The 17,796-nt window shown below is 38.0% G+C and overlaps 1 protein-coding gene across 16 annotated transcripts in view; it reads right to left on the bottom strand.

The window, feature by feature from the left end:
• The window catches only part of lrrfip2 (leucine rich repeat (in FLII) interacting protein 2), a 57,788-nt gene that overhangs the window by 16,740 nt on the left and 23,252 nt on the right, over positions 1–17,796 (bottom strand). For 5 of the 16 annotated variants that reach the window (XM_062995796.1, XM_062995793.1, XM_062995800.1 and 2 more), the window contains 16 exons: positions 17,031–17,084; positions 16,885–16,935; positions 16,522–16,596; positions 14,998–15,039; positions 14,245–14,307; positions 12,096–12,191; positions 11,892–11,939; positions 11,523–11,570; positions 10,586–10,642; positions 9,802–9,873; positions 9,574–9,687; positions 9,072–9,116; positions 6,188–6,322; positions 3,784–3,855; positions 584–754; positions 163–255 (listed from right to left, as the gene is read on the bottom strand). In XM_062995796.1, coding sequence (XP_062851866.1) covers positions 163–255; positions 584–754; positions 3,784–3,855; positions 6,188–6,322; positions 9,072–9,116; positions 9,574–9,687; positions 9,802–9,873; positions 10,586–10,642; positions 11,523–11,570; positions 11,892–11,939; positions 12,096–12,191; positions 14,245–14,307; positions 14,998–15,039; positions 16,522–16,596; positions 16,885–16,935; positions 17,031–17,084 — 1,236 coding nt within the window. The remainder of the gene's footprint in view (positions 1–162; positions 256–583; positions 755–3,783; positions 3,856–6,187; positions 6,323–9,071; positions 9,117–9,573; positions 9,688–9,801; positions 9,874–10,585; positions 10,643–11,522; positions 11,571–11,891; positions 11,940–12,095; positions 12,192–14,244; positions 14,308–14,997; positions 15,040–16,521; positions 16,597–16,884; positions 16,936–17,030; positions 17,085–17,796) is intronic. The other 11 variants (XM_062995798.1, XM_062995808.1, XM_062995795.1 and 8 more) reach the window with 4 other exon arrangements.

Genomic DNA, 17,796 nt, shown 5'->3' with positions numbered 1-17,796 from the left:
TAAATAGTAATAAATACAGAACAGGACAATAAGAAAGAAAGAAGCTCTTTAAAAACGGCCAGGACGATAACACAGCAGAGGGACTGTCAAAGAAAAACTTGATGTTGTGTCAGTGATAAATTGTGATATGCTATGTGATAATTAAGATGACCGAAATCTCACCTCAATGAGTTCATCTCGCTGACGAATACCCTCTTTTAATTCATCCTGTTTGTGCGTCAGGACAGAACATGTATGTTTCTGCCTCTCTAATTCCTAAACATAAACAAAAATGTTTCATTTACAGCTTTAAAAAAACAACACAATTAAATTAGTAATAATGCTATGGATTCAACCATATTTCACTCTAAAGCTGTACACAATGAGCACATTGAACTAAAACTAAAAAGTCTTTGTGTTAAAGCACAGTTGAAGAAATACAATCACCTACTTAAAACAGATGAACCATAAATACTAATGGTCAAAGTAATACACAGTGGTGGAAACTAATCATAATTAGTTTATAAATAATAATTCAATTTATGTAATTAATTACACGTCAAAATCACGCTGAACAATTGCTCAGAACAGTATGTGTCTGCACCTTTGACTTCTCCTCCGTTTCCCTGCGCAGTTCTGACATTTGCTCCTCCATTTCCTCAATGACGTCCTTTAGTGTGTCCACCTGGTATATGAGATTGGCCTTGTCGTTGTCCAGTTGTGCATTAGATACCATGGCCTTCTTATACTTCTCTTCCACTTCAGTCAAAGAGTCCTGCAGGAGTACAGGTATTTAAACACAGCACAGTATTGATGTTAGAAAACAACATGGTTGCTAGGTACAGCAAATAATAAATAAAAAGATTTCAATTGTTAACATAAGAATCTACTGTTTGGTAAATGTTAACAAAAACAAAATATTTAATATAAAATGTAATATTAAACAAGAGATAACCTAACAGCATTAGTCTGAATACATTGTTAAAACAAGTTAAATGACTTTTACATGGAAAAAAAGCGTTAGAACTTCAAAAGTTGTATAGTGTATTTCATGTAAAAAAAGCTGTAACTTTTCATACACTTTAAAGTTTAAATCCAGCAGTCTGTAGATTAGTACTGTGAAACAATAAATAATTTATTTATTGTTTATGTAACAAGTTTGTCAATAAGGTGCTCAAGTGGCACAGCAGTGTATTATGCCGGTGGAACTAGATCTGCTGAAACCCTGACCCTGGCTGATCAAAATCAAATGGGATTCAAAAAGAAGCTAGAAACAACATAAAAAACTTACAGTGCCTTGCAAAAGTATTCAGCCCCCTTGAACTTTTCAACCTTTTGCCACATTTCAGGCTTCAAACATAACGATATGAAATTGTAATTTTTTTTGAAGAATCAACAACAAGTGGGACACAATCGTGAAGTGGAACGAAATTTATTGGATATTTTAAACTTTTTTTAGAAATAAAAAACTGAAAAGTGGGGCGTGCAATATTATTCAGCCCCCTTGCGTTAATACTTTGTAGCGCCACCTTTTGCTGCGATTACAGCTGCAAGTCGCTTGGGGTATGTCTCTATTAGTTTTGCACATCGAGAGACAGAAATTTTTGCCCATTCTTCCTTGCAAAACAGCTCGAGCTCAGTGAGGTTGGATGGAGAGCGTTTGTGAACAGCAGTTTTCAGCTCTTTCCACAGATTCTCGATGGGATTCAGGTCTGGACTTTGACTTGGCCATTCTAACACCTGGATACGTTTATTTGTGAACCATTCCATTGTAGATTTTGCTTTATGTTTTGGATCATTGTCTTGTTGGAAGATAAATCTCCGTCCCAGTCTCAGGTCTTTTGCAGACTGCAACAGGTTTTCTTCCAGAATGGTCCTGTATTTGGCTCCATCCATCTTCCCATCAATTTTAACCTTCCCTGTCCCTGCTGAAGAAAAGCAGGCCCAAACCATGATGCTGCCACCACCATGTTTGACAGTGGGGATGGTGTGTTCAGGGTGATGAGCTGTGTTGCTTTTACGCCAAACATAACGTTTTGTATTGTGGCCAAAAAGTTCGATTTTGGTTTCATCTGACCAGAGCACCCTCTTCCACATGTTTGGTGTGTCTGCCAGGTGACTTTTTATAGATATCTTTGAGAAATGGCTTTCTTCTTGCCACTCTTCCATAAAGGCCAGATTTGTGCAGTGTACGACTGATTGTGTCCTATGGACAGAGTCTCCCACCTCAGCTGTAGATCTCTGCAGTTCATTCAGAGTGATCATGGGCCTCTTGGCTGCATCTCTGATCAGTCTTCTCCTTGTTTGAGCTGAAAGTTTAGAGGGACGGCCGGGTCTTGGTAGATTTGCAGTGGTCTGATACTCCTTCCATTTCAATATGATCGCTTGCACAGTGCTCCTTGAGATGTTTAAAGCTTGGGAAATCTTTTTGTATCCAAATCCGGCTTTAAACTTCTCCACAACAGTATCTCGGACCTGCCTGGTGTGTTCCTTGGTCTTCATGATGCTCTCTGCGCTTTAAACAGAACTCTGAGACTGTCACAGAGCAGGTGCATTTATACGGAGACTTGATTACACACAGGTGGATTCTATTTATCACCATCAGTCATTTAGGTCAACATTGGATCATTCAGAGATCCTCACTGAACTTCTGGAGTGAGTTTGCTGCACTGAAAGTAAAGGGGCTGAATAATATTGCACGCCCCACTTTTTAGTTTTTTATTTCTAAAAAAAGTTTAAAATATCCAATAAATTTCGTTCTACTTCACGATTGTGTCCCACTTGTTGTTGATTCTTCACAAAAAATTACAATTTCATATCATTATGTTTGAAGCCTGAAATGTGGCAAAAGGTTGAAAAGTTCAAAGGGGCCGAATACTTTTGCAAGGCACTGTACATTTTACCTTTCAACAACAGCATGTATTTAGTTGTTAATAATATTTGGAATAACTGGTGCAGCAGTAAAACAAGCTGGCACAACAGAGCGGACATCTCGAACTCGTGAGTTCTAATCTCCAGCTCTGCTATCGGCAGTCTGGGCGCCTACATGGACCATGATTGGCTCCTCCATTGGGTTAATAGCCAGGGTAACTAATGTAAATACGACCTCTGCTGGCTGATCGATGGCGAGGGAAAATGAAGATTGGTGCTTGACCCTCCGTGCGTGAAATTGAGCCCCATATGAACCCGTCTGTTAGTGAAGTCGTGTGTTAGTCAAGGCTCTTTTTGGTCAGGAGTGGAGGTCAGCAACAGTACAGAGGAAGCAAATTGCAATCAGGTCATTGGGTACGACTAGATTGGGAGGTAAATTGGGGGGAAATGAAAAAAAAATTATAATTGAAATAATTTTATGTAAGACGAGTTACTTGAGATGACACTTTTAGGGATGAAGTTACTCCATGTAAATACTTGAGAGGACAGCCTTTTCAACAGAGAAAAATGTGAAAACTTGGTTTCTATCTCAAATGTCCAAATGCTCTAAAATAAATAGAAAGTGTGAACTTAACTAGCCATGACAGAAAACAGTGCACAAGCAGTAAGTGTAGTAAATTCAACCAACTTTTTTCGTGTTGAGTGCAGCATCAGATTGTCTCATCTGTTTAATGACAACCCATAAGAACTCACCTCATGTTTAGTTAGATCAACAGGCTACAATAGTTTAGTGCATACTGAAAACAGATGATGTAAGGCGCATGCTTTCACTCAGGGAAAATAGTTTTTTTTAAACAGAGTTTTCAGGTAAGTGGGTAGAACAGCCACTGAAAGGAAGAAAATATGACATGCACCGAGTTCAGACCCCACTACCTTTAGCTCTTTAAGCCCCTGCATGTATCGCCCCTCTACATCCTGAATCTGGTCCTTTAGATCATAGATGTCCTGTTGAGGAGGAAGGACTGAAATGAATATAGGTGAAAGGTACAAGCATCGCGGGAAGATCATTGCACATGCCTACTTTCCGGAGGTACTAATAGAACAGACAACAGCCAGGCACTCATTGGCAGAATAAAGAGCAAAAAAAGTCAAAGATGTAGTTCACATTTTGGATACACAATGTGAGTCAGAAAAAGACACTTTTGCCCATGGAAATTGCCAAAGTTACAAAGGTCCCTTTCTTTAACTCCTTGTAAATAAAGTAAACAATCATTTCAAACATTTTGTGTTCAAATGGGCAGTGAAATGGGCAAAATGATTTTAAATGTGATGTGGTTGTTGGTGGTATGATGTCTAGCAATGGCTGCTGTGCTGGGCCATTTTAAGATTTACCAACAAGCCTGTAAATACAAGCATTCTATCAGTGACTGGTAATCACTGGTAATAAAAAAAAAATGAAAAGCTAGAGCAGGGAAAACGTGAATGGAAAAAAACTGTAGCAGCATACAGATAAGGCCACAAGCAGGAAAATCCCATTTTGAGTCAGCACTTAAGTACAGAATAAAAGAACCATCCTGTGTGGTGTTGTCAATTCCCAATTACATTTGTAGGGGAGTGGTAGCACAGCAGTTAAGGTACTGAACTACTGATCTGAAGGTTGCTGGTTGAAGCCTCACCACTCCCAATCTACATATTAAGCCACTTTTTGTTGAATTTGGAAAAACTACTTGTTATATTAGATGTGTTGAGCTATTTACAGGGGTTGGACAATGAAACTGAAACACCTGTCATTTTAGTGTGGGAGGTTTCATGGCTAAATTGGACCAGTCTGGTGGCCAATCTTCATTCATTGCACCAGTAAGAGCAGAGTGTGAAGGTTCAATTAGCAGGGTAAGAGCACAGTTTTGCTCAAAATATTGCAATGCACACAACATTACGGGTGACATACCAGAGTTCAAAGGAGGACAAATTGTTGGTGCACGTCTTGCTGGCGCATCTGTGACCAAGACAGCAAGTCTTTGTGATGTATCAAGAGCCACGGTATCCAGGGTAATGTCAGCATACCACCAAGAAGGACAAACCACATCCAACAGGATTAACTGTGGACGCAAGAGGAAGCTGTCTGAAAGGGATGTTCGGGTGCTAACCCGGATTGTATCCAAAAAACATAAAACCACGGCTGCCCAAATCACGGCAGAATTAAATGTGCACCTCAACTCTCCTGTTTCCACCAGAACTGTCCGTCGGGAGCTCCACAGGGTCAATATACACGACCGGGCTGCTATAGCCAAACCTTTGGTCACTCGTGCCAATGCCAAACGTCGGTTTCAATGGTGCAAGGAGCGCAAATCTTGGGCTGTGGACAATGTGAAACATGTATTGTTCTCTGATGAGTCCACCTTTACTGTTTTCCCCACATCCGGGAGAGTTACGGTGTGGAGAAGCCCCAAAGAAGCGTACCACCCAGACTGTTGCATGCCCAGAGTGAAGCATGGGGGTGGATCAGTGATGGTTTGGGCTGCCATATCATGGCATTCCCTTGGCCCAATACTTGTGCTAGATGGGCGCGTCACTGCCAAGGACTACCGAACCATTCTGGAGGACCATGTGCATCCAATGGTTCAAACATTGTATCCTGAAGGCGGTGCCGTGTATCAGGATGACAATGCACCAATACACACAGCAAGACAAAAGATTGGTTTGATGAACATGAAAGTGAAGTTGAACATCTCCCATGGCCTGCACAGTCACCAGATCTAAATATTATTGAGCCACTTTGGGGTGTTTTGGAGAAGCGAGTCAGGAAACGTTTTCCTCCACCAGCATCACGTAGTGACCTGGCCACTATCCTGCAAGAAGAATGGCTTAAAATCCCTCTGACCACTGTGCAGGACTTGTATATGTCATTTCCAAGACGAATTGACGCTGTATTGGCCGCAAAAGGAGGCCCTACACCATACTAATAAATTATTGTGGTCTAAAACCAGGTGTTTCAGTTTCATTGTCCAACCCCTGTATATTGTTCTTGTTTGACTGTTTTATTGCAAACAGCTAAAACTTTGCAAATTTAGCTAATAAATCTAACTGGGGGTTGAACATTTTGACTGTAACTGTTACAAACATTATGTTTGTTGATGTGTTCTGCATTCCTTATATACATTCCGTTGCCATATATAACAACCTCCAGTCCGAAAAAGGTCAGGAACTTTCAAGTCTTTTTCATACATTGTAAATCACCCAGTCCAGCTTCATCTGTAAATTTACTATAGGCCTAAAGGGCTAAATAATTTTCCACAAAGATTTATTTTTAAGAAAGGAATTACAGAGCAGGTCTTACCCTCAGTTCACTAAGAGAGGCATCCGGGTCTAGTATAATACTGGGAGTGTCACCACTACCCCGTCTGGAAGATGTGCCACCCAGAGAAGCCAGTGCTGCGGCAGAGAGACCAGGAGTGGTACATCGAGACGATGGCTGCAATACATATAGATACAGGCATACTTTATTATGAAATAAAAAATAAAAAAATGGACTGCAACTAAATCAGCCCCTCTGAGCCTAAGTGAAGTTTTTCGCCGATTCCATAGATCAGGGGTGTCAAACTAATTTTCACCGAGGGCCACATCAGCATTATTGTGGCCCTCAAAGGGCCGATTGTAACGTATCCTGCTGTGATTGCAGTCTGTTGTTTTTCTTGGAGGCTAAATTCTGCATTTATATTGTCCTCCTTTACCACAGACACAGCCTCATAACACAAGAGACGCAACGTTTTCTCTTCCTGAAGCACAAACTTGTTTTCATTTTCATTACATTTCCTCATTCTGCTTAATTTTCTTACTTATCTTCTGTGGCTGTGTCATTTTGCAGGTCACAAAATCAGCATGCGTTTTGAGAGATGCAGTTAATGTAGGATTTTACAGTGTATTTTAAGACAATTGTTCTGCCCTCGCTAATAGTTTATCCCCCTTGCTCAGACAGACAGACAGACAGCTCCCTTCAGAATACAGTCAGTTTTATTTGCTTCCCAGCTGTGTGATACACTGTGTGCACCAGAATGAAGTAAAAAATACAAACAATAAAAACAATAAAGAACTTAATACAGTACAAGCACACAGCTGTAGTCAAGTGGTACAACATCTGGTACAATATGAGATTTAACCAAACGTAAAATAGCACTAACGAGTTAGCATTTTGTGTAAAGATACTAATTGCTATAGTAACGTAACAACAGTATTTAATTACGGTAAATTTGTAACTAAAACGCTGTGATATACTCACTAAACATTTACAAACAACTGAGAACATAAACGCCACTACTTACAGACGATGCTTTGGTATTATACTGCAAGATAATTATTTATATTTATTATTATTGTTTTCATTACTACCTGCGTTCTTTTGCCGTAAAAGTCACATGGCTTCTCATCGAAGGTCAAAGTTAGTTGCCATGACTACGATATCAACAGTTAAAGGCTTAAAGGCGCAGGTGTCCCATTAAATTATAACTGCGTCGCTGTAACGACTCGAACCATCACAACAATCATACCGTCGTTTAAGCTCTCGCGAGCCGGATCAAATGACGCGGCGGGCCGGATCTGGCCCACGGGCCTTGAGTTTGACACCCCTGCCATAGATTATAAAAATGCCTCCAGTAGGAAATTGTGGTCAGAGTTATTTGGTCACAAAGGTATTCAAACCCAAACAGTGTCCCTACTTTTCAGCATGTTGGTTGTAGTATGATACTTTAGGAACTAAAAAGCCAATTTAGGACAATTACCCAAACACATAAAAAAACTAGCTAGAAAAATTTCATTTTTGAAATGACCTTTTTACCCTTCCACATTACCCTAACTATCAGCTAGGAGGTAAAATCTTGAGTGTTTCAACTAATAAGTGACGCATAACAGACAAAAAAACTGGATAAATCAGGTTTGACCTTTACAAAGTCCTGACTTTAACCCTATAGGAAATCTACCAATTCTGCCAAGTCAAGTTGTGCCCAAAGCTTATTAATGATTAGGAAATGCTGCTCATTGAGGTAAAAAGGCAAGTTGCAGTTTGACATTTATTAGTCATTAACTCAATTTTCACTCAAGGAGCAACATGACATGACAGCAACATGACCAAAATTGTGTTTAAGTAATGGGTTTTTATGGCCAAGTAGCGTTACACAAGCCTAATATCACCATGCCAATCAGCTGAAGTGGTGTAAAGCAAACTGCCACTGAACTCTGGAGCTGTAAAAATTTATTTTCTGGAGTAATGATTTACACTTTATTATCTGGCAGTTTAATATACTTATGGGTTCGGCAGACGCCAAGAGACCTACCAGAATGCATAGTGCCAACAGTGGAGAATGGACACTATGGGTGTGTTCGAAAAGCTAGTGTGCTGTCTACATAGGCAGCATTTTACGTCATCCTGTGCGCGCTCCCGAGAAGGAGGCTGTTCGAAATCCTAGATGACTTAAAATCCTCACTTCTGAGGCATCTTCATATTTCAATGTTATTTTGGCTCAAGAACGAGTGAGCTCCGACGCTGCCTTAGTGATCAAGGCAACAGCGTTCATTGCGGGTCGGCTCTCACAGAAAAATAAACATTGCTGACGGGTCGTTGAAACGAATTGAGTTATTTTTAAACGTAAATAAAATATTACTGATTTTTAACTTGTATAAACTTGTGCCGAGTGTTTTTATTTGCAAGTTCGGGCTTGTCAGGAAATTTAACCGTTATCGGTACATGAAGGGAGATGTTATTGACGTTAGCGTGCTGTGCTACCTCAGTTTATTGGTTTTAATGGCGAGATGCTAAATGCTAAACGCGAAATGCTAAACCCGATGTTATTAGAATCCTCTCTACTAAGTCAGCTGCCTATGTAGACAGTAAGACAGCAAGGCAGCTCCCTAGGTTTTCGAACACACCCTATAAGTAGATGTATTCCACAATAAATGTGCCTACTAAATCCATTAATGAGGATAATTAACCATAAATGTGCTATTTTAACTATAGCATTTTGCATTAAACTAATGTGTGCTAAACTTTATTGAACTGCAAAATGGAAAGACATTTTGCAAGTAGTTGTTCTTTGTGTGTCAGTAAAAGAACCTAAATTCAATAGTTTAGAATCTCTGGGCATAAAGCTTTTTTTCTTTTATTTGTATTACCTAAATAAAACTTTAAACTCAAGACCCCAACCAGATGATAAGAAAAATCACATACTTACCCGACTGAAGGAGTCTGAGTACTGCTTTTCACATTTCTCGTCAAACTAAAACAAAATAAAAAAAAGTGTTTAGTTTATATATTACAACATGAAGAGAAATCCTGCTGCACCTCTCACCTAAAATAAGAGAAGGAAAGTGGATTCATTTTATACACATCTTCACACAGATTTCCCAAAACACATTCAAAAGACAAGAATTCACCTTTTTGAAACAGTTCATTCCACAAAACTGACTAAATCATTTTCAAACAGTCTTATTACACAGGTCATTAAAAAAATCTTGTTAGTGTGAATGCATACAAAGATGCAGTACAATCATCATCAAAATCCAACAGAAGCAATTCCAAATTATATATATGGTCATTTAATATCACACATTTTAATTTGTGACCAAAACAACCAACATTTCATGCTTCATGAGTATGTTAGAAACCTATCTAAAAAACACTTGCATGTTACGTGTAAGCACAGCACAAAACACGGTCTTTCTGCCATCACTTACGCTGTCCAGATCTGGAATGCTCAGATCATCTAGGTCAGAAACGATACTGCCTCTGCGATTTGAGCGACTGAAATAGTCAGCCGCACTCTCACTCATATCAGAAAGTTCAGATGACTACAAGGTAAAGGTCAGTCAAAAAAAGGTTGGTTAAAATTGCCTACAATTAAAACAGATTATTTCATTGGCATTGGGTTCAAATCACTCAAAGTCATGCCCCTGTCGTCTCACCATACTATCCCTTCGTCCACGTTTAACCCGATCCTGAGACATAATGCTGGATGTCTCATCATCAGAAGAGGACTAAAGGATTAAAAAAGTACATGTAATACCTTTATAGCAGTAGTTCATATCAAGATGCAACTGGATCACAAAAGACCATTTCAACAAGTGCAACACAGCTACAATCAATGAGCTTCAAAAGCAGCTCATCACACCACAGCACTTCTGCCTCAAACAACTGCACAACAGCTTATGCATATTCCTAAATTGCATGCATTACCTGACTATTTTTTAAAAACAGCTCTGTGTCTGTGCTGATGACCGTGTCTCTATTTTTTTAAATTTTTAATGATGAATTATGCATGCTTGCTGGGTACTGACTTCAACACAGAGTCATTAAAAATAAATAAATAGCTAAGTGTAAACTTTTTAAAGCCTGGCTACTACGTAGAAAATCTTTCACAACCAAAACAGAAAAAAAGAAAACAATTGAAAAAATGTGTTGGTTTTAGTTTCTACTACAAAAAACACAATGTTGCTAAACTGCATTGCTTCAACCTAAGTCATGCAAACAATTTTCTATTTCTTTTGGGGGGATGCAAACGGCTAATCTGCAGATGATACACACTCTATAGCTATGGTACAGCTTTTTGCTGTGTACAAACAACACATGAAGCCTGTAATGTTATTGTAGCTGCATGCTGGAATTGCAAGTACTGTAGAGTTGCATGTTGCCTTTAAGAAAGCTTGCTGGCATAAATGTGGTCATCAACGCACGGTGCAAAGTGCTTACCACTGGACTATTCTGTGTGGAGCTGGCACCAGAGGAATACCAGCTGCATTCAGATGGCTGTTGGAACAAGCATCCCTTTTAAATGTGTTTAAAATGATGGCATGTTAAACAGGCAGGAGTGGACAAATTCACTATCCCAGGTGCCTGAGGCAAGCTTATCGGTTAGCTGGGTCAAAGGTTTTTACTCAAATAAACTTTTACAACCAGGCGGTAGGGTGGTGCATTTGTAAAGCACACCAGCCCACCATTGCTAATGGCCGGCCAAACGCCTACACAGCAAACTGTACGCCTAAAATGACTGGTCTTAAAGGAGGGACGGCAACAGGAATTTATCATAACTGCTGCACATACAGCCTCTGCTGGTTGATCAGTGGCCTCTTCATTATGAACATTTACCCTGTTAGTACTGGTTGTTGGTATACAGTGGTTGTAGGTGTACACTTTGTGACTAGAGCAATTTTCTCTTTTAATGCACTGTGTGTGTTGATATTTCGTTAGTCTTTTATCAGTGGACACTTTCTCATCAAGGGATGCTGCTGAATTTTTATTTTAATTAAAACACTATTCTTCTTTCAGCATTACCCTTAAGGTGTTTAAAATCCCAGCAACACTGCTGCCTCTGCTACACTTAACACAACACGTACCAGCATTACATTGTCATAACCATGTTAGTGTTATTGCAATGCTGAGAATTGTTCACCACCCAAACAAGTAATGGATAGATGGTGGATGGGTGCACAGATAGATTTAAATTTGTTTGTATAAAACTTTTTACAAGGGACACTGAAAAAAGTGCTCAAAAGCAACTTCCTATAACAGCAACAAATTCTAGGACCAAAAACCCTGTTGCCCTGAGCAAGCACAGGGCTACTGTGGCAAGAAAAAATGACATGGATGGATAAAACAATGTAATTTTCTTTATATTAGCATCACTTACAGCTCTGGAACTGTATGAGCCATAAAGACCATCATCACCTATAGAAGCCTAAAACACAAAATAGACATCAACAATTCAAAAAGTCTAATTGTGTTAAAGGTCAAATGCTGCACACATGAACCTATGCATGCACCCTGGATTTTCAAAGCATGGTAAAAAAAGATCAAAAGTTCATAGAGGGACCATCTGAGGACACGTCTAAAGCGTGAACATTAATCAGAAACAACAAACCAATTTAGGTTTACCATAGTCGTTTTTGTTGTGGCCCCAAAACAAAATTGCTCACTTCGTTTTGTCCCTATTATAACAGCACACTAATAACATATTTAATTGCTATTTTGCATGCAGAATCATGCAGTATTAACTGACCAGGCTGTAGCTACGCGTCAGACTTGTGGAGTTGGTGGTGGAAGCGGCCTGTAAATGGAGGTGTATGAGAGTTATAATACTGTATAGATTTTTAAAAACCTGCATGTATATGAATGATTGTGCACACACAACTAAATAACTAAAACAAGTATGACCTTCTAATTCCAACATAAGAAAGAGTGTAGGAAGAGAGTAAAGACAAACCCGGGGCTGAAAGGTAGAAACAGTGGAAGTGGCAGGAGGAGGAGGTTTGGAGTGCTTTAAACTGCTGTAGTTTCTTTGATCATAATACAAGCCAGTCTAGGAGGAGGATGCCATAAAAATATTTAAAAAGCCGTTTCAAACAGCATAAATACATAGAAAAATTCCAAAAAATAAAAAAGCAAAGTTGAAATAAGCAAAATATATTTATAAATTGAGTTCTGAAGTTCTAAATTTGCAAGTGTTTAGAAAAAAGACTGAGTACAAACCCCAGTATCAGAAAAGTTGGGACATTTTAGAAAATGCAATAAAACACAAATCTGTAATTTGTTAATTCTCTTGTAAATTTATTTACCTGACAAAAGAACAAAGAAAAGATTTTCTAAATATAAACAAATTTAGAATTTGATGACTGCAACACACTCAAAAAAGTTGGGACTGAGGCATGTTTAACATGGCTACATCACCTTTCCTAATAATTACATAATTTCATCACTTGGGAAATAAGGATAATTATAGTTGCAGTAATTGTTGCTCATTCTTGCTTGATACAAAACTTCAGCTACTCAAGAGTTGGTGGTTGACATAGCCTTATTCTTCTTTTAAATCACATGCATTCTGTTGTTGCAGCATGTTGCAGACTTGCTGTAATAATCATGGACTTACGTTGCCTTGATGGCAGCATGTCTCTCTCTAAAATACTAATATACGCCCACCCACTCATGCAGTCCCATACCATGACGCTCTGGCTGGCTGACAGTCAAGTCTTTGGCATGAAGATCGACAATTGTTTTTTCCCCCAAAACAAGCTGAACTGTGGACTCATCTAACCACAGCATATGTTTCTGCTGTCTTTCAGTCTATCTTTTGTCCCAGAGAACTCGGCTGCATTTCTGCATAAAATTCATGTATTTAGTGTAACCAAGTTACAGGTTACATTTCTTGAAAAAGCTGTGGACTGTGTTAAACGTTATGGTTTTCCAAAGTATTTCTGAGCCCATGTGGCTACATTTACCATCATATCATGAAAGTTTCTCATGCAATGCTGCCTGTAACTCACACACATTTAACATTCCGGCCTTGCCCACAGACGAAAATTTCTCCAAAATCCCTGAATCTTTTCACAATATTATGTACAGCAGATTGGTGAACCACAACCCACCATTTCTTGCAAAGAGAGAGCTTTTGATGGATCATCCCTTTATACACAATCATGATTCCCTCACCCTTTACCAATTTACTTGTTTGTTATGGAATGTTTCAAAACAGTGCAACTTAATTATTCTATAAACATTTCACTCTTATTTTGACTTGTCTGAACCTGCTTAAGTGAACTGCAAGCATCAAATGCCAAATTTGTTTATATTTACAAAATATAAAGTTGGTCAGCCAAAACATTAAAAGTAATTTTTAAATTGCAGTTAAATAAAGATTGACGAGAGTTAACAAATTATTAGGGTTTGTATATTACCTTAGCAAACTAAAGTTATTGTTTTTCTCCAATATCCATTAATGTAATAACAAAGTAATCGTTAATCTGTCTTAGACATTTTTTCAGTTGACGGCACAAATCAAAATATTGTGTTCGTCCTACTCACAGATAGCTCTATTACTTGTGGTTTGGGACTTACTAGAATAGAATAGACCAATCATCTCTAAATTGATTTAATGTAGTTTTACATTCAAGTTTTTATTATTATTAAGATCTAAGATTTTGGTCTTTTTTCTGGTTGAATTTGAGCTCTGCTATTAGCCAGCTGGGCACATACACAGACATGACTGGCTATGTCTGCAAGAGGGTGGGCAGAAAGAATTCCTCATTGCTCAAGTACAGCCTAAGCTGGCTGTTAGATGGTGCATGTACAGAGACAGGGAATAATAGAGATCAGAGTGTGACTCTACGCAATATTAATCCCTGTGTGATCCTGTCTTGTGCAAAAAAAAGCAGGTGGCTACTTCAAACATGTAGGCATGTGTTAACAACAGACCTCCTCATTCAGGGCAGCAGTAGATGAGAGATACAACCAGGTAATTTGATACAACTACACTGGGGGCAAAAAGGGTAAAATGCATAAATAGAATTAAAAAAAAAAACCTGTCTGGCATTAAGCCAGGGACATTTATACTTAGCATAAGGGACAGAAGCACTGACCAGTAGGTCAGGTCTTTTTCTTGAGGAAGCAGGTTTCATATGGAGATCATTATAAACAGAACTCTGTAAAGAAGAACGCAGATGGTTAAACCATGCTACAATATTTAGAAAAAGCTTGGTGAGTTTATTTCACTCGCTGCTAATAACCAATAAACTTAATTTTAGGAATGATGGTAAGCAAAGACATGAAGGTAACTGAAACTAACAGACATTACAACAGACACTTATAGCAACAAGGTTATTAAAAGATCCATAAAAAACCTCTGCTACAGTTGCTGCCTCTAATATTAAACATGACAAGTGACACAACTGCAATAAATAAAATATAATGGTTAAAATTAAAAGGCACCAATGGCTTAGGTGGTTGAGGTTTTGGTAACTCGTGGTAGGAGAATGAGATTAAGCAAGACTCCTAAGCTTCAGTTGTTTAGATTGTATCCCATCTTAATTAAAGGTTGCTTTGGCATTTGCAAAATGCCAAAATGCTGATGTAAAGCCTTTTTTCATTGCCAATCAAAATGACTCTATATATAAAATAAATTATTCCATCATTAAAATGTTTAAACTACTTACTTAAATAGTTATATATAAATATATATAAAAAAAAATATATGAAAATGTGAATTTTAAAAACCTTTTCATCTAAGACAAAACTATAATTTTATTCACAAGCTCTTAAAGTATTAACAAAATAAAAACAGAAAAAATTGAGAACAGCAATTCTGTAAATTACAGCATGTGCAATGTACATACAGTGGAGCGAGAGCTCTTCAATGAGGAACTACCAGCATCAGACTGCAAAGAGAGCAGGATTGTGTAAATTATATACATACAGATATCTATTTCCTGACAACCATGCCAAACATGCAGGTTTATATTGTAAGTGCTAGTCAAACTGGCTGTGATTCACAATGTCAAAAAAATAGCCAGCAGTTAAACATCAAATCCCTCAAAGTTCAAATCTTCAGTTCATTCTGTAATCCTAAAGATGTCTAAGCTTGGAATGTTAAGCTGTGCATGCCTGTTGGCTCCTTAATTGTTAGATGTATAACTGATAGACTGAATCTGGCATACAACATACAGTGTGTTGCGAATTTTAGGTTACATACACTGAATGCAAGAAGGCATTACAGCTTGGACCGGACACCAATCCATTGCAGCACAAAAAAACATTTACTAGCCCCTTTACTAGCAGCCAGTAGCCCATCAGTATATTTTATGAGGTGGGAGACAGAGTACAAGAAGAAAACAACCCAAAGTCTATACACACAGTGATGGGCATGGATTGAACCCAGGTTCTCAGAACCCATGTTGGACTTACTCTACCAGCTGCACCACAGTGTCACCATCCATGATAAAGGATGATCAATGCAAAATCAGGCACAAAGTTATAATGACAAAGGAATTTGAATTATACTATCATTTATATCCAAATGCTTTACACTTGCATTTCACACGTCATGCACTTAATGCTGAGATCAAGAGCCAAAGCCAAAGCCACTATTGTGTCTGCATACTTTTGTCTTGCCATTGGTATATTTTTAGCCATCATATAAAAAAGACCAGCATTTTGGAAAGAATAGGCTACTTTTATACTAATGCTTAAAGGGTTTTTTTTAATTTGCTAGTCACAGAGCCTTAGAAAAGGTTTCAGTTCTTTGACTTTCTTGTTTGTTGAGACCTTTTAGCCTACTTCACACTGCTGGTAAGATGATTAAAAAGGGTGTTCTGGTTCAGCAGGGTTGGCAGTAATCCAGCCAAGTGTTTTTAATCTAACTGAACCAATTATCTATTGAATTTGACGACTGATTAACTGACTTTTTCCACAAACAGGGCCAGTTGATGTTAGATCACATTTTTCTGTAATAAATAAAATAATCATTTGTAGGCTGGATCATCGTATAATACAGTTTGTTTAAAGATCTATAACAATTGGGAATGACAAAAAGTAAGATGCAGATATAGTTTAATGGCATTAGCATTAGATGTAAACAATGATTATGTCTGAATACAGCAGCTTTAAATAGATATTTATTAATTAAGGTGGTTTTGTGTGTACAAGTTTAATGGTCAGTGTGTATTATTGTCCTATGAATAACTCATCAGAGCATTCAGCAGTCACAGTTTGTTGTTAGTTACTAGGAGACCTAAGGGCATGCTCTCTGACTAAGCGATATTAAAACAGAACACATGTAAATACCTCACTTCCATTGTCAAGAGTTAAAGCAATGCTCAGTGCAACATCACACGCAGAAATAGAAATGCACACAGACGCACCACTAAGCCTTTATTCCTGGAGCTGCTAGTCCGGTTGGAGCTATGTGAACTGCCTAGCAGTGATGAGGTTGATGACTATAAAAGAAAAAAAATGCAATGGAAAGGCAAGTTCTGTCCTCATTCTCAAACAACAATGTACATCCAAGCTTTCATTGTTTCTTACTTCACATATTACATTGTTCTTATCCTTATTAATCCCTGGGAGTTTGTATATATAATAATTGGCACTTTCCATATTACATACATATAATTTGTAACGCAAAAGCTTTCATCACTTTTTTCATCTCATGTTTATGAAAAAAACACTTCATATCAAATGTCATCAGACAAATCAGAGAATTAAAAAGAACACTTGTTACACACCCTGTAACTTCCACTACTTCGTACTGACATGGTATCATCTTCCAGGTCCTTCTAATGAAACATGGGGGAGAGAAAAAAATAAACTAGAACAAGAAAAACAAAGAATCTGGGGAAAAAAGGAAAGAAAAGACAGAAAAGATACAAACCCGGCGACTATTACTCCTGGATTGATGGCTGTGTCGAGCCTTTTCTGTATCAGCCTGAATTGAGGTAGAGGATAGATGAGGAATCATGACAGATGAGGACTAAATTGTACACAGCTACTTTAAAACATGTGTAACTAGGTGTAGAAATGAGAGAAAAAATGAGTAAATGAAGCAAAAGAAGAGGAATTTCTAATCAACCTGGCAATTGTAAAGCATCCTGCAACAAAGTATCAGCCAACTGCCCATGCCTTAATAATTATTGCTGAGAAATGGTTTCCACCGCCATTAAAGGAAATATAATGTTAAGGCATCAAGTTTGTAAACACTTATCTCTGCAACAGTTTTCACTCCTTAGTAAATCAAGTCTCACAGTAATGCACAATGACAGATATTTGATTAATGAAATACTTTCGTTTCTTCCTAAATAACAATTCTTGTTCAAAGATTTTAACATAAACAATATAACGGTTTACAACAAAATAATTTTTTAAAGAGGGATCTTTAACTGAAATTCAAATACACCCCTTCAGACAATTTTATATTTACAATTGTTCAATTAATTCTGTGGCTATTATGTGCATTATTATATGCACTTTGGGGGAACTTTAAACAATTGGTAAACTTTAAATGTTGCCAAAATCTCTTCTCTGTTTCTTCCATTGATAAACCTCTATCAAGTTATATAAAACCAGAGGGTGCTTGGGTAGCACAAGAGTCAAGCTATTGACCAGTAAGGAGCCTGTGCGCAGGCATGAATGGCTATGCT

The sequence above is a fragment of the Trichomycterus rosablanca genome, chromosome 5 (genome assembly GCF_030014385.1).
Source record: "Trichomycterus rosablanca isolate fTriRos1 chromosome 5, fTriRos1.hap1, whole genome shotgun sequence".
Classification (NCBI taxonomy): Eukaryota; Metazoa; Chordata; class Actinopteri; order Siluriformes; family Trichomycteridae; genus Trichomycterus; species Trichomycterus rosablanca.
The sequence above is the reverse complement of the archived record's forward strand: the minus strand, read 5'-3'. Positions and strand labels throughout refer to the sequence as shown.